We start from the raw sequence: 16,013 nt of genomic DNA on the forward strand, positions 1-16,013 counted from the left end.
GGTGGTGCCTGTGTTTTCGGGGAAACTGAGGCACACAGAGCTTGGGGCCACCGTGGGGGAAGTTGTGTCCGTTCTCATTCCTTCTGCGTGTGCGTGTTGGCGGTGGGGGTGGATGTGGAGGAAGTACGACTCCACTAAAGCCTCGGAGGAGATGCATATTCCGTGCTGTCTCCTCCACGATCGATCCTGAACTTAATGGTCCCGACAGCCCCAGAAAGCGGCAGATTACTTGTTATGATACCCATGAGGAAACTGAGCCAAAGGAAGTCCCTTATTCAAAGTCACAAAGCTAGGAGGTAACAGGGCGTGGATGGGGTCCTTCAGTGCTTCCTGAACCCCTCTGCTGGCCTCTTTTCTCTCCTCCCCAATGGGTTGGACATTCTCAGGGTCCCGGTCCCCATCCCACACTTCTCACTCCTGAACCACTCCTTTTTTCACACCTGGTTCCCCTCTACTGAATGCTCACTTCTGTCCTAAAGCAGTGCACTTTTTTCTCTGCTCATGTGTTGATTCATTTATTCTTCCAAACGCTCCCTGAGTACCTACTCTCTGACCGGCCCTGTGTCGGACAATGCTAGGGACCTAGCTGTGACGAAGACAGCCCTGGACCTGCCCTGCCCTCTTGGGGCTGAAAGTCCAGGGGGAGCGAAAGGCCTGTCCCCAGATGGTGAAAACCCAGAGTGGGCAGCGCTGGGTGGGGGAGTGCAGAGGGAACTCCTGACTCAGCTTGGAGGTAAGGGAGGGCTTCCTGGAGGAGGCAACATCTGAGCTGGAACATCGTGATAGTAAAACTTGGTGACCCAGAGAAGAGAGAAACATGGCTAGAGCATATGTGTGTGTGTGTGTGTGTGTGTGTGTGTGTGTGTGTGTGTGTGTGTATAATTATTATTTTTTGAGATGGGGTCTTGCTCTGTCACCAAGCTGGAGTGCAGTGGCACGATCTTGGCTCACTGCAACCTCTGCCTCCTGGGTTCAAGCGATTCTCCTGCCTCAGCCTCCTGAGTAGGTGGGACTACAGGCACGCGCCACCATGCCCAGCTAATTCTTTTTGTATTTTTAGTAGAGACGGGTTTCACCATGTTGGCCAGGATGATCCTGATCTCTTGGCTCGCCTGTCTCAGGCATCTAATGTGCTGGGATTACAGGCATGAGCCACTGCCCCTAGAGGCTTGCAGTTATATTTGCATGGCTTTACATGATTTTCTTTTTTCTTTTTGAGACAGAGTCTCTCTCTGTCGCCAGGCTGGAGTGCAGTGGCGCAATCTCAGCTCACTGCAACCTCTGCCTTCCGGGTTCAAGCGATTCTCCTGCCTCAGGCTCCTGAGTAGCTGGGACTACAGGCGCACGCCAATACGCTCGACTAAATTTTGTATTTTTAGTAGGGACGGGGTTTCACCATGTTGGACAGGATAGTCTCTAACTCTTGATCTCATGATCTGCCTGTCTCGGCCTCCCAAAGTGCTGGGATTACAGGCGTGAGCCACTGCGCTCAGCCGGCTTTATATGATGTTTAATGTTCTTGGCCAGGCGCGGTGGCTCACACCTGTAATCCCAGCACTTTGGGAGGCCGAGGCTGGTGGATCATGAGGTCAAGAGATCGAGACCATCCTGGCACACATGGTGAAAACCCATCTCTACTAAAAATATAAAACATTAGCCAGGCGTGGTGGTGCACCCCTGTAGTCCCAGCTACTTGGGAGGCTGAGGCAGGAGAATTACTTGAATCTGGGAGGTGGAAGTTGCAGTGAGCTGAGATCATGCCACTGCACTCCAGCCTGGCAACAGAGCCAGACTCCACTTTGACTTGGCTGCCAAATTGAAAAAGAGGGATGTTCCACATGGCAGTCCGTATTTCTCTGGAATTGCAAAGTCTTCCCTGGAATTGTAAGGACTTCTCTGGAATTGTAAGGTCTGGTGACTCACAGGCTGTAAGGTAGAACCTGGGGTTTCCAGCTCACCAAAGTCTACACCATGCCCGACTGTCTCCTAGTCAATGAAGCTGGGGGCCAGTTGCCATTTAACCTGAACCCTAGGTTGGGGGCTTCTTCCAGAGAAATGAAAAATGAAATGATTGGGTGCAGTGGCTCACACCTATAATCCCAGCACTTTGGGAGGCCGAGGTGGGCAAATTACTTGAGGTCAGGAGTTTAAGACTAGCCTGGCCAACATGGTGAAACCCCGTCTCTACTAAGAATAATTGGCCAGGCGTGATGGCATGCACATGTAACCCCAGCTACTTGGGAGGCTGAGGCAGGAGAATCACTTGAGCCTGGGAGGTGGAGGTTGCAATGAGCCGAGATCACACCACTGCACTCCAGCCTGGGCGATAGAGTGAGACTCCATTTAAAAAAAAGAAAAAGGGGCCGGGCGCGGTGGCTCACGCCTGTAATCCCAGCACTTTGGGAGGCCGAGGCAGGTGGATCACGAGGTCAAGAGATCGAGACCATCCTGGTCAACATGGTGAAACCCCGTCTCTACTAAAAATACAAAAAATTAGCTGGGCATGGTGGCGTGTGCCTGTAATCCCAGGAGGCTGAGGCAGGAGAATTGCCTGAACCCAGGAGATGGAGGTTGCGGTGAGCCGAGATCGCGCCATTGCACTCCAGCCTGGGTAACAAGAGCGAAACTCCATCTCAAAAAAAAATAAAAATAAAAAAAAGAAAAAAAGAAAAATGTTCTGTGCCTCCAGTGAAAACGGGGAGAATGCAGGCTGGAGAAGCTGTGGTTTTGGCCAGTTATTTTACAGTATCTAGTTGGCTCAAGGGCCTGAGAGTCACTCCCTCTCCTCTCCCTCATCTCCTCTTACCTTGTCTAATACTCAGGGTCCCCAGCTTGGGGCTGGTGGAGGCTGGACCCTGGGTCTGGCTGGAGGTGGCTTGCTGGGCCTCCCCTCCACAGGGGGAATGTGCACAAGTCTGCTCCATTATTGACATCAGATTAGGGTCCCCTGGGTCCCTACTCTAAGCTTCCTGTAGGATCCAGGCAGGAGCATCTGTAATTACATCTCCCTCCTGCCTCCCACCTCTGAGCCCACTTGGCTCCGGTCTGGTTGCATCATGTCTGTGGGAGCCCCTCGGGAGATGGGGGACAGGGAGTGAGCCAGGGATGAGCTAGGGTGTGGAGGAGGAGGGAGGAGAGAAGCTGAGCGGGAAGGAGCTGGAAGGATTCTGGAATTCACAGATTCTACATCTTTACAGCTCAGAACCTGAACTACAGGAATCTAGGATCCCAGGACCTCTGAACGGCTGGAAGTCCAGTGTCTTTCAAGCCGTGGGCCAAGATCCTAGGGTCCTGTGCCCTGGGACTCCAGAGCTTGGCATCTCAGAAGTGTAAGGAGTTCTTGAGCCTAGGTTGTTTGGAGCTAGATCCTTCCAGTCCTGGAACCTCGGAGCTGTCTAATGCAAACCCTTTCTCCTTCACATCTCTAGTCTCGGGGGACAGCAACTATGGAGATGTAAGCAGCTGAATGGGCCCTGGGTTGGGGGACGGGAGGGCTGGCAGGATTGGGGCACTGAGCGGATCAGCAGGAGGTATCTTTCTGGAGGAGGAGGGAGGATGGGGAACAACGCTGGGGGAAAGGAGAAGCCAGAAGTCACAATCCAGGAAGGACAGGGCGGGTCCCCGTGTGCCCAGCCTCCATGAGAACAGATCTGAATAATCTTATTAGCCTTACCGCCTGATAGCAGCACCAGCTTCTGGTCACCAGCTGCTGTTTCCTGCTACCCCTGGGGTGGGGTGAAGTCAGCTCTGGGGCCAGGCCTAGGCTGGGGTCAGAGACAGGCCAAGAGGTAGAGCTGGCCGCAGGGCGAGGTGCTTGTTCCTCCAGAACCCAAGGGCTCTCAGCTGCCCTGTTCCAAGCTGTCTTCTGTCTGCACCCACATCGCACACTGTACCCCAACCCAGGTCCTCAGAGTGGGGCTTGGCCTGGCTGAAGGGGTAGGGCAGGGGAGGGGAAGCCTAGAGCCAGCATGAGCTGCAATCTTGGCCATCACTTCCTAGGGGAACGATTCAAACGAGTCCCATCTCACTCAATGCCCACAGCAGCCCTCAAGGTGACTCTGTTTATCCCCCCCCCTTTTTTTTGAGATGGAGTCTCGATCTGCTGCCCAGGCTGGAGTGCAGTGGTGCCCTCTTGGCTCACTATAACTTCTGCCCCCCAGGGTTCAAGTGATTCTCCTGTTCAGCCTCCTGAGCAGCTGGGATTACAGGTGCCTGCTACCATGCCTGACTTTTTTTTTTTTTTTTTTTTTTAAGACGGGGTTTCACTGTGTTGGTCAGGCTGGTCTTGAACTCCCGACCTCAGGTAATCTGCCCGCCTCGGCCTCCAAAGTGCCTGGATTACAGGCGTGAGCTACCACGCCTGGCCTAATTTTTTTATTTGTAGCAGAGACGGGGTTTCACCATGTTGGCCAGGCTGGTCTTGCTCTCCAGACCTCAGGTGATCCACCGCCTCAGCCTCCCAAAGTGCTGGGATTACAGGCATGAGTCACCGTGCCTGGCCTGTTTATCCCCATTTTACAGACAAGAAAAACAGGCATGGGGCCGGGTGCGGTTGGCTCACACCTGTAATCCCAGCACTTTGAGAGGCCAAGGCTGGCAGACCATTTGAGGTCAGGAATTTAAGACCAGCCTGGCCAACATGGTAAAACCTCATCTCTACTAAAAATACAAAAATCAGCTGGGTGTGGTGGGGTGACCTGTAATCCCAGCTATTAGGGAGGCTGAGGCAGGGGGACAGCTTGAACCCAGGTCAGAGTTTGCAGTGAGCTGAGACTGCACCACTGCGCTCCAGCCTGGGGACACAGCAAGACTCCGTCTCAAAAAAAAGAGACAGAGAGAGAAAAACAGGCATAAAGAGGTAACCAGCTGGGGTTTGAGACTGGAATGGGAGAATCTGATGGACAAGCACTTAGAAGAGGGTCAGGAAGTGGCCAGGCAGGACTTGAAGGCTGGGAAGTGAGGGGGTCTTCAGGTGAGGGGCATGGCCCAGACATAGGAAGGGTAGGCAGGAAACTGGGTGATGTCCCCCAGAGCAAGGCGAGGTGCTGCAGCCAGAAGGTAGGCCAGGGCCCACTTGGGGTGGAGAGTAATGAGTAGGTAGACAAAAAAGGTCTCTGACTCTGCATGCTGGAACCAGCCGAGGCAATACAGGTCTGGATAGACACATGGCAGTTTCCTGAACTGGTGAGAGGGCACAGCAGGCCGACGGCAGGCCTGGCAGGCAGGAGCAGCTGGTGGTGTGTGTGTGCAGAACGTGGGATGGAGCCTGCCTCCTCCCAGGGCCAGTGCCAGGAGGACGGAAACCAGGGAGTCTGGAGCGGGTCAGGCCCAGGGCAAGCCAGGATCTTAGGTCTGCGGCACTTCCAGATGCAGGCCTGGGCTGGGAATGGTTGGTCACGCCTGTAATCCCAGCACTTTATGTGGCCGAGGTGGGCAGATCTCTTGAGGTCATGAGTTTGACATCAGCCTGGCCAACATGGCAGGTGCCTGTAATGCCACCTACTCAGGAGGCAGAGGCAGGAGAATCGCTTGAGCCTGGGAGGCGGAGTTGCAGTGAGCGGAGATCTCGTCACTGCACTCCAGCCTGGGCGACTGAGCAAGACTCCATCTCAAAACAACAACAATAACAAATCCCAAAAAACAGAGGCAGGCCTGGGCTGGCGGGTGTGGGAGACACCCATCACAGACCCACTTCTGGTCTGCCCGGCGTTGGGAGTCCTGGCTGGGTGTGGGATGACTCAGCTGCAGGCCCCCTGCTTGGGCTTCCCACACCAGGGGGACAAAGCTGTTTGAGAACACTCTTCCTGGGTTGTGCCCTCTGAGCCCCTCTGTGTCCCCAGCTCTTGGCACAATGGTAAACTGCTGGTTAGGGTTTGTTGAATGAATAATAACACCAACAGCTATTTGAAGGCTTCCTGAGAGGCAGGCAGGGTGAGCTGTCTCTTACCTTCACATAAGGCCCCAACAAGGTCAAGGTGGTCATTTGATGAAGACCATCAAAGCTTTGCTAAGGAAAATCATTTTCTCAGGGTCACAGGGTGACTGACTGGTGAGTGGTGGAGATGAATTTCAAAACTCATCCTCAGCTGGGCGCGGTGGCGCACGCCTGCAATCCCAGCACCCTGGGAGGCCAAGGCAGACAGATCACTTGAGGTCAGGAGCTCGAGACCAGCTTAGCCAACATGGCGAAATCCCATCTCTACTAAAAGTACAAAATGAGCTGAGTGTGGTGGTGGTGTGCCCCTGCAGTCCCAGCAACTTGGGAGGCTGAAGCAGGAGAATCGCTTGAACCTGGGAGGCAGAGGTTGCAGGGAGCTGAAATAGCACCACTGGACTCCAGCCTGGGCAACACAGTGAGACTCTACCACAAAAAAAAAAAAAAAAAAAAAAAACGCTCAAAAAATACCATTCTCAGCCAGGTGTCGTGGTTCATGCCAGTCATCCCAGTGCGTTGGGAGGCCAAGGTGCGAGGATCACTTGAGCACACGAGTTTGAGGCCAGCCTGGACAACATTGTGGGATCCTGTCTCTACAAAACAATAAAGTATTAGTTGGGCATGGTGGCGAGCACTTGTGGTCCCAGCCATTTGGGAGGCTGAGGTGGAAGGATTGCTTAAGCCTGGGAGGTAGAGGTTGCAGTGAGCTGAGATCATGCCAATGAACTCCAGCCTGGGCGACAGAGTGAAACCCTGTCTCAAAATAACTAGGCTGCCCACAGTGGCTCATGCCTGTAATCCCAGCACTTTGGGAGGCCGAGGCAAGCGGACCACCTGAGGTCAGGAGTTCGAGACCAGCCTGGTCAACATGGTGAAATCCCATCTCTACCAAAATACAAAAATTAGATGGGCATGGTGGCGGGTCCCTGTAATCCCAGCTACTCGGGAGGCTGAGGCACAAGAGTAGCTTAAAACTAGGAGGTGGAGGTTTCAGTGAGCCGAGATCACACCACTGCACTCCAGCCTGGGCTACTGAGCGAGACTCCATCTCAAAAACAAACAAACAAAACCACAACATAGCTGTGTGCCCATGTGCACACAGAGTTCCATGAGCGCGCAATATACACATACACACAATACTCACACACACAAACACAATCACAATGCTGAGAAAAATGCTCACTTAGGTCACGTGGGCTGCACTAACCCTACACAGTCACAATCTAGTTATACACCCACAGTCCCCAGCACACTGGCCTCTCCCGGTCCCATTCTCTCTCCCCTCCTGGGTGCTTTGTGCCCCTGGGTCCATCCCTAATCTCAGTAGTCTCGGAGCTGTCCTTCCTCTTCCCGTCCGTCCATCTACACTGCCAAGGGATCCTCCCAGGGAGGTCTGAGTCCTGTTCCTCCTCCCTGCCTTTGATGGAGAGAGGAGGGCTGCTGACTCATGCTCCCAGGGCAGTTCCTTCCATAGCTCCTCCCACCCTGGAAGCCGCCCCTCACATCACACACTGTGGGTGATTCCTCACCCCAAGGCACCTGGCCGGCGAGCAGAATCCCTTTAGGACCCTGCTGTGGGCTTGGCCCGTGGGCGCTAGCTGGGACCACGGTCAAGCAGGAGGCTGGGTGTCAGGGGAAGGTGATTGAGGCTTATCCAGCACCAGTACAGATCCTGGGGACCTTAGTCCCCTCATTAGGAGGGAGTCACAGTCACTGCCACCGCTACCTGCTCCTGATGCAGGAGCACAGAACCAATGCTGGGATTGCCAGGGCTCATGGCTCCTAGTGGTGTTGGTGGGGAAACTGAGGCCTGGGCCCAGGCGTGGTGGCCTGTAATCCCATAACTTTGGGAAGCCGGGGTAGGCAGATTGCTTGAGTCCAGGAGTCCAAGACCAGCCTGGGCAACATAGTGAAACCCTATCTCTACAAAAATTAGGTAGGCGTGGCAGCAGGTGTCTGTAGTCCCAGCTACTTGGGAGGCTGAGGTGGGAGGATTGCTTGAGCCCCAGAGGTGGAGGTTGCAGTGGTCCGAGATTGTAGCACTACACTCCAGCCTGGGTGACAGAGCAAGACCCTGTCTCAAAAACAAAAACAGCCGGGCATGGTGGTTCATGCCTGTAATCCCAGCACTATGGGATGCCAAGGGGGGTGGATCACCTGAGGTCAGCAGTTCAAGACCAGTCTGGCCAACATGGTGAAACCCTGCCTCTACCAAAAATACAAAAATTGGGCGCAGTGGCACACACATGTAAGCCCAGCTACTCTGGAGGCTGAGGCACGAGAATCGCTTGAACCTGGGAGGTGGAGACTGCAGTGAGCTGAGATCATGCCACCACACTGCAGCCTGGGTGACAGAGCAAGACTCCATCTCAAAACAAAAACAAAAACAAACAAACAGATTAAAAAAAAAAACAAAAAACAAGAAAGAATCTGAGGCCTTGAAGGGATGGGGGTTTGCCTGAGGTCCCACTGGGCATGGGAGCAGAGGGGACTTCCTGAAGTTAATTGTCCTTGTGGTGACAGGAAGCGAGAACGAAGGAGGCTCCGGGAACTAAAGCCTGCCTCCCCCCCTCCACCGCCGCAACTCCCCTGATGCCGAAACAAGACGCAGGCCTGCCACGCATTACCCTTCATTAATATGATATAACTTCCTGAGTTCCCTCTGGTCTGTCTGGGGACCAGACAGCATGAGACAGGACCACATGTGGCAGGACCTGGAGGCCCTATACACAAGCGCCCCCAGAGTGGGGCTGTGGGGTCCCTCAGGGAGCCATGGTGGGGCTGGAACTTGGGCGTCCATCCTGCCGGAAGCTGTGGATGCCAGCTGGACATGGGTGATAGGGAGATGGAAGGGGCAAAGGGGTTGTGGTCACACAGCAGAGGACAGAGACGGCATGACTGCAGCTGCCCACAGTCCAGTCCTTGGGTCGGACTCGTCCCTCCTGGCCTTGAACATGAGACATCTGCACAGGCTCTCTCCTTGTTACAAAGATCAACCTTGGGCTGGGCGCAGTGGCTCAGGCCTGTAATCCCAGCACTTTGGGAGGCCGAGGTGGGCGGATCACGAGATCAAGAGATCAAGACCATCCTGGCCAACATAGTGAGACCCTGTCTCTAATAAAAATACAAAAATTAGCTGGGCATCGTGGCACGTGCCTGTAGTCCCAGCTACTCGGGAGGCTCAGCCAGAAGAATCACTTTAACCTGGGAGGCGGAGGTTACAGTTAGCCAAGATCATGCCACTGCACTCCAGCATGGGTGACAGAGCAAGACTCCGTCAAAAAAAACCAAAAAACAAAGATTAATCTGGGATGCGCAGCAGGCCAAGGCTGGCCACCAGCCCTATGAGGCCTGTGCTACCCCATGCACAGAGGAGGAGGCTGAAATCTATCAGCTCCCTCTCCTAGCCTGGGAACATCACACAGCAAGCAAAAAGATGGCCAGATGGAAACAGGAAGCCAAGTGGAATGGATTCCAGACTGCCTCCCTGATAAACAGCTCAGCTCAGGGAGGTTCTCCAAGGTTTTATCTGGCCCTTTTGGGCTCGGAGGCTGCCTGGAAGCCACAGACTCCATGGGAAGGGAGACCCGTGAACACTGTGAGGGCAGCGGGAACACGTGATCTGTCGCAGTGGCCCCAGGCTACAACTGCGGTGGCCTGGCTGTGTTTGGGGAGGGTGGGAGAGACATGGCAGCAATGCTGGAGCTGTAGACAGCTTCCTGTGGTCCAAATAGGACTCTTGAAGGTCAAGGTCACCAGAGCTTAGCCTGGGGCCTAGGGGTGAGTAGAGGGGGGCCCAGTGCTACCCTTTCATGATGTGCCGTAGGAATCACCCAAGCCTGTCCCTGACACCTGGACACCAAATTTGCCCCTTCATGCTTCCTTCTTGGGTATCTGCAGAGCCAGCTGGGTGCCCAGGGACAGGCTCGAGGGACTGGCATGCCTTTCTCTGGCCAAGCTTCCTTCCTCAGCTTTCTGGAAGGAGTGAATTGTGTCCCGGGACCAGAACTCTCAGTGGTGTCTGGAAAATACTACATCAGGGAGGAATTTCCTGGTCATTTCTCAACCCCCAGGCAATGTCCTAAGCCCCGGAGCCTGGAGCCCAGAATAGATCCCAGAGGCCACCCTGAGACAGGCCAGGCCAAGGCCACCCCATTGAAGCCTGGTCAACCATGCCCTTCAGGTCCCTCCTAGTGGCCCCCTACTACCCCAGGAGGCTCCAAGCCTAAGTGATGGTGACTCAGGAATTCCTCACCCAGGCCAGCGAGGGAGACACTGGGGGAGGGAGGAGACCCGTGTGTGGAGAGGTGGCAGGTGGCTCAGTGATGGGAACCAAGAGGATGTGGGAAGGAGGGTGGAGGCAGCGGCGGGAGATGTACGTCCTGGGTCAAGCAGGCAGACGGGGAGTGGGGAGCGTGCCAGGGGGGCCCCTGGAGAACAGTGAGGGAGGGCGGGGCAGAGAGAGGAAATGAAAAAGCTGGGGTGAGCAGGCAAGCTGAGGAGGGTGGGAGGGAGGGAGGGAAAGAGGGAGGGAGGAGAGAAGGAGAAGCTGACACACAGACTGACACAACAGCGAGAGACACGCGGAGCAAAGCGAGCGAAGGGACAGACGTGCACGAGGGACAAGACAGCCGGGGCGAGACTGGAGAGGTGCGGTGAGGAGGGGCTGGGGAGGCAGCAGCTGAGAGCAGGAGCGGGCAGAGGGTGTGGGGTTAGAGGGAGAAAGGTGCTGGGAGGACAAGGACAAAGGAGGGGACAGACACATGGAGATAACAGCAAGAGACAGAGAGACAGAGAGGGAAAAAACTGGCGATGCCTGGATGTTCTCTGTCTCTTTAATCGCAGAGACAGTCAGAGCTAGAGAAGGAAAGCAATAGGAGGTGGGGGGTGCCGGCACAGTGGCTCACGTCTGTAATCCCAGCACTTTGGGAAACTGAGGTGGATGGATCACCTAAGGTCAGGAGTTCGAGACCAGCCTGACCAACATGGTGGAACCCCATCTCTACTAAAAATACAAAAATTAGCTGGGCGTGGTGGCTGGTGCCTGTAATCTCATCTACTACAAAGCCTGAGGCAGGAGAATGGCTTGAACCCAGGAGGCGGAGGCGGAGACTGCAGTGAGCCGAGATCATGCCATTGCACTCCAGCTTGGACGACAGAGAGAGACCCTGTCTCAAAAGAAAGAAAGAAAGAAAGAAATAAGAAAGAAATAGGAGGGTTGGGGAGAGACACACACAGAGAGATACCGGAGAAGCTAGAGGGGAGAGGACCACATAGGCACACACAGGAGAACCGGGGGTTGGCTGGGAGGCCCCAGCTGCCGTAAGGACGGGCCAGCAGGGACATCTGAGTGGGCCGGGTGGTGGGGGTGGCCCTGACTCCCTCTGACCCTCACCTCCCACCTTGGGAACCCTCCAGCCCAGACCTGGGATGGCAGATTCGTGCAGGAACCTCACCTACGTGCGGGGCTCGGTGGGGCCGGCCACCAGCACCCTGATGTTCGTGGCCGGCGTGGTGGGCAATGGGCTGGCCCTGGGCATCCTGAGCGCGAGGCGACCGGCGCGACCCTCGGCCTTCGCGGTGCTGGTCACCGGGCTGGCGGCCACCGACCTGCTAGGCACCAGCTTCCTGAGCCCGGCCGTGTTCGTGGCCTACGCGCGCAACAGCTCCCTGCTGGGCCTGGCCGGGGGCGGCCCCGCGCTGTGCGACGCCTTCGCCTTCGCCATGACCTTCTTCGGCCTGGCGTCCATGCTCATCCTCTTCGCCATGGCGGTGGAGCGCTGCCTGGCGCTGAGCCACCCTTACCTCTACACGCAGCTGGACGGGCCCCGCTGCGCCCGCCTGACGCTGCCCGCCATCTACGCCTTCTGCGTCCTCTTCTGCGCGCTGCCCCTGCTGGGCCTGGGCCAGCACCAGCAGTACTGCCCCGGCAGCTGGTGCTTCCTGCGCATGCGCTGGGCGCAGCCGGGCGGCGCCGCCTTCTCGCTCGCCTACGCCGGCCTCGTGGCGCTGCTGGTGGCGGCCATCTTCCTCTGCAACGGCTCAGCCACCCTCAGCCTCTGCCGCATGTACCGCCAGCAGAGGCGCCACCAGGGCTCGCTGGGTCAGCGGCCCCACACCGGAGAGGACGAGGTGGACCACCTGATCCTGCTGGCCCTCATGACGGTGGTCATGGCCGTGTGCTCCCTGCCTCTCACCGTGAGTCGCCTCCCGAGCTGGGGGGAGTGGGAAGAGGAGGAGGGCAGCGAGGTGGGTTGTGCCCGTGTCACAGATGGGGAGGCTGAGGCTCAAAAGAAGTCAGACTTGACAGGCCTGTAGTGGCTTACGCCTGTAATCCCAGCACTTTGGGAGGCCGAGGCGGGCGGATCACCTCCTGAGGTCAGGAGTTCCTGACCAGTGTGGCCAACATGATGAAACCCCGTCTCTACTAAAAATACAACAAACAAACAAACAAACAACAACAAAAAAAAAACGGCGTGGTGGCACATGCCTGTAGTCCCAGCTACTTGGGAGGCTGAAGTAGGAGAATTGTTGGAACCCCAAACGCAGAGGTTACAGTGGGCCGAGGTAGTACTACTACCTGGGTGACAGAGTCAGACTCCATCTCAAAAAAAAAAGAGAAAAAAGAAAGGTGAGGCGGGAGGATCACCTGATCCCAGAGGTTTGAGACCAGCCTGGGCAACATGGTGAAACCCCGTCTCTAGCAAATATTTAAAAATTAGCCTGGCATGATGGCCTGTGGTCTCAGCTACTTGGGAGGCTGAGGTGGGAGGACTGCTCTGGCCTGGGAAGTTGAGGCTGCAGTGAGTTACACCACTGCATCTCAGCCTAGTTGACAGAGCGAGACCCTGACTCAAAACGAAAACAAAGAAAACAAAAACAGATCAGACGGAGGCTTGGTCCTGTGTCAGACAGCTCCTGGCTTTCTGGAGAATTCTTTCAGCATCTGGCTTCTTCTGACACCTTATCACCCAGCTTAGGCATCTGGAGACCCCCATAAGGAAAAAGCATCCACCATCCTTCCCCTACCCCTGTAATAACAAGATCACCCTCACTGAGCGCTTCTCGATGCCTGCCTGTGCTTAGTGGCTTACAAATACTTTCTAAGATAATCTTCAGAATGACCACAGACACCCATTCTACAGCATTTGGCAGGAAACGGAGAGAACGCTCTCTCCTGTCCTCACTTTTACAGATGAGGGGCAGTATCTCTTACCCAGAGTCACACGGACCTGGGTCTTGATCCTGGGTCCTTCAAGTGCATAGCCTGATCTCCCCCCACCTGGCTCCCCTCTGCCTCAGTGCAGGCCCCACCCTTGCCTCCACACCTTGGTTTCCTGGGGGAACTCCCGTCCTGCCCCTTCCAAAGGGAGCGGCACACACCCTATTACACACTCAATGTCTGTGACACCTGGTCATGCCACCTTTCTTCTGAGCCTCAGTTTCTCTTTCTGTAAAATGCAAGAGCCCAGGCTGGATTGAGGGGGGTCCTTACATATTTTTGGGGGGTTACCTTGACTCAGAGACTCAGATGCTGTGGACAGATATACACAGGCATCACCACAGCTCTGTGGCAGTTTCACGGGGGCCCAGGAATGTTACACTCAAAAATCTATGTCAGGGCCTCCCTGCTTCTGAGGGTCGGGGGACACACGTACCCAGCCTCTCTCCCTCGCCCCTTAAGCATCTCTGGCAATTTCCTGGGGCTTTCTCTTCTTGTGTTCCCCGGATGTTACTTAGTTTTCATCTTATCTTATTTCCTTCCCCTCTGCATGCCACCCCTCCCTCATCCCTGCCAGTAAGCAAGTGGGAGGAGGGAGGCAGGGTGGGGAGACGGTGGGCTCCTGGGTGCTCCTTGACACCCTCACCCTACCCTCAGATCCGGTGCTTCACCCAGGCCGTCGCCCCTGACAGCAGCAGCGAGATGGGGGACCTCCTCGCCTTCCGTTTCTACGCCTTCAATCCCATCCTGGACCCCTGGGTTTTCATCCTTTTCCGCAAGGCGGTCTTCCAGCGACTCAAGCTCTGGATCTGCTGTCTGTGCCTTGGGCCTGCCCATGGTGACTCGCAGACACCCCTTTCCCAGCTCGCCCCAGGGAGGAGGGACCCAAGGGCGCCCTCTGCTCCTGGGGAAAAGGAGGGGAGCTGGGTGCCTTTGTCGGCCTGGGGTGAGGGGCAGGTGGCACCCTTGCCTCTGGCACAGCAGTCCGGCGGCAGTACTGTGGGAACATTGTCCAAAGCAGAGGCCAGTGTCGCCTGCTCCCTCTGCTGACATCTTGAGCCGACCCTGTGATCTCTGGCCTGTCTTTGAGGGACAGGAGCCAGAAAATCAGGGACATGGCTGATGGCTGTGGGTGCTGGAACCTTGGCCCCCAAACTCTGGGGCTGATCAGCTGCTGTTTCTCTTGCTGCAGGGCGGTCCCTGCTGGCTCTGGGAGGAGAGTGAGGGACAGAGGAAACGTTTATCCTGGAGCACAGAAAGAATGGTTCTCTCAAAATAGCCAGTGGCCTGGCCGAACTGCTCCAGGCCCTGGATTCCCCATCCATCTCACTGTCTAAATATTTAGAAGGCAGAGAAGTTCCCAGCGGCTTCTGTACACTCAGGTCTGCTCCGCTCTGAGTACTGGCTCCCATCTACACCCACTTAGGGGGCCCAGCTGCCCACCCCAAGTCCCCAGGGGATGGCCCTCCCCTCTCCCAAGCCACTCCAAGAGCCAGCCCCTCTCTGCTCCACAAAAGCCAGGGTTCTCGGAAAAACTCCCTGCCTTCCCTTGCTGCTGGTCTCCCATCAGACTTGGGAGGCCTGGCACCCCAAAGGGGCAGTGAGGGGAAGGGGAGGCTGCGGCATTGTTAGTGACAACACAGGTCATGTGCTTGGTACCAGAAGGGCCTGAGACATTCCGTCTAGCTTGATGGGCTGTGAGACGGGAACTGTGGGGGTGCAGGTGGCGGGAGACAGACGGAGAAGCTGGCAGACGAAGGCTGGGGGCTGCGGATTCCAGGGAGTGCCCCCAGAAGGCAGACCTAAGTCCTGCACCTGTCCCCAGGGTCCTGAATTAATAAACGCCTCCTTACAGAGCCTGACCTCATGTTATATGTCCTTGGAGCCCTCACAAAGATTTCATTCATTCAGTCATTCAACAGATACATTGCTGGGCGCCATAGCACATGCCTGTAATCCCAGCACTTTGGGAGGCTCAGGTGAGAGGCTCACTTGAGCCCAGGAGTTTGAGACCAGCCTGGGCAATAGATCTAGACCTTGTCTCTACAAAAAATTTTTTTAAATTACCTGGGCGTGGTGGTGTGCACCTGCAGTCCCAGCTCCTGGGGAGGTTGAGAAAAGAGGATCGCCTGAGCCTGGGAGGTTGAGGCTGCAGTGAGTTGAGATCATGCCACTGGGTGACAGAGTGACATTCTGTCTCAAAAACAAAAAAGAAAAAAACCTTCAAAACCCCCCAGAATTCAGCAGCGCTGACTGCCTGGTGTTGAGGACATAGACAAGCCTCTGCCCCGCCCTGGGCCCTGCCGGGGTGATTTCCAGCCTCCCATCTCCACCCCCTTCTCATGACCACTCCCTGCCCTCCGAGAGGCTCAGGATGGAGGGTGCTCAAGAGTGAGCTGACTGGCATGGAAGGAAGTGAGTAGGCATTCAGGGTGGGGGAGGGTGAGTGGGAACTCCCCCCACCCAGCCTCACTGCACTGCCTGCCCCAGTTCCCCTTTCTTTCTTGCCCCCTGTGTTAAAACAAAAAAAATCCACACTTGGGGAGGGGCGTGGTAGGTGAGGCCTGAGCCTCCCAAGAGAACAACAGCCAACTCCTCCAGGGGTGGGTGGTGCTTCCTCTCACTCCATCCACAGGGCAGCCTATTATAAATCCTTTTTTTTTTTTTTTGTCTGAGATTGAATCTCTCTCTGTTGCCCAGGCTGGAGTACAGTGGCACCAACTTGGCTCCCTGCAACCTCTGCCTCCCCAGTTCAAGTGATTCATCTGCCTCAGCCTCCCCTAGTAGCTGGGATTACAGGCATGCGCCACCCCCCCTGGCTAATTTTTTGTAGTTTTAGTAGAGGTGGGGGTTTCG

The 16,013-nt window shown here is 55.8% G+C and overlaps 1 protein-coding gene across 1 annotated transcript; it reads left to right on the forward strand.

The window, feature by feature from the left end:
* The first annotated feature begins 10,459 nt into the window (after nt 1-10,459).
* PTGIR (prostaglandin I2 receptor) lies at nt 10,460-15,019 on the forward strand. The gene is made up of 3 exons (XM_032262560.1): nt 10,460-10,585; nt 11,354-12,133; nt 13,815-15,019. Exons 2-3 carry the CDS (start codon nt 11,366-11,368, stop codon nt 14,205-14,207), a joined length of 1,161 nt encoding a protein of 386 aa, XP_032118451.1. The 5' UTR covers nt 10,460-10,585; nt 11,354-11,365; the 3' UTR covers nt 14,208-15,019.
* The last annotated feature ends 994 nt before the right edge of the window (nt 15,020-16,013 follow it).

This window comes from Sapajus apella, unplaced genomic scaffold (genome assembly GCF_009761245.1).
Source record: "Sapajus apella isolate SASKATOON/1434 unplaced genomic scaffold, GSC_monkey_1.0 scaffold130, whole genome shotgun sequence".
NCBI lineage: Eukaryota > Metazoa > Chordata > Mammalia > Primates > Cebidae > Sapajus > Sapajus apella.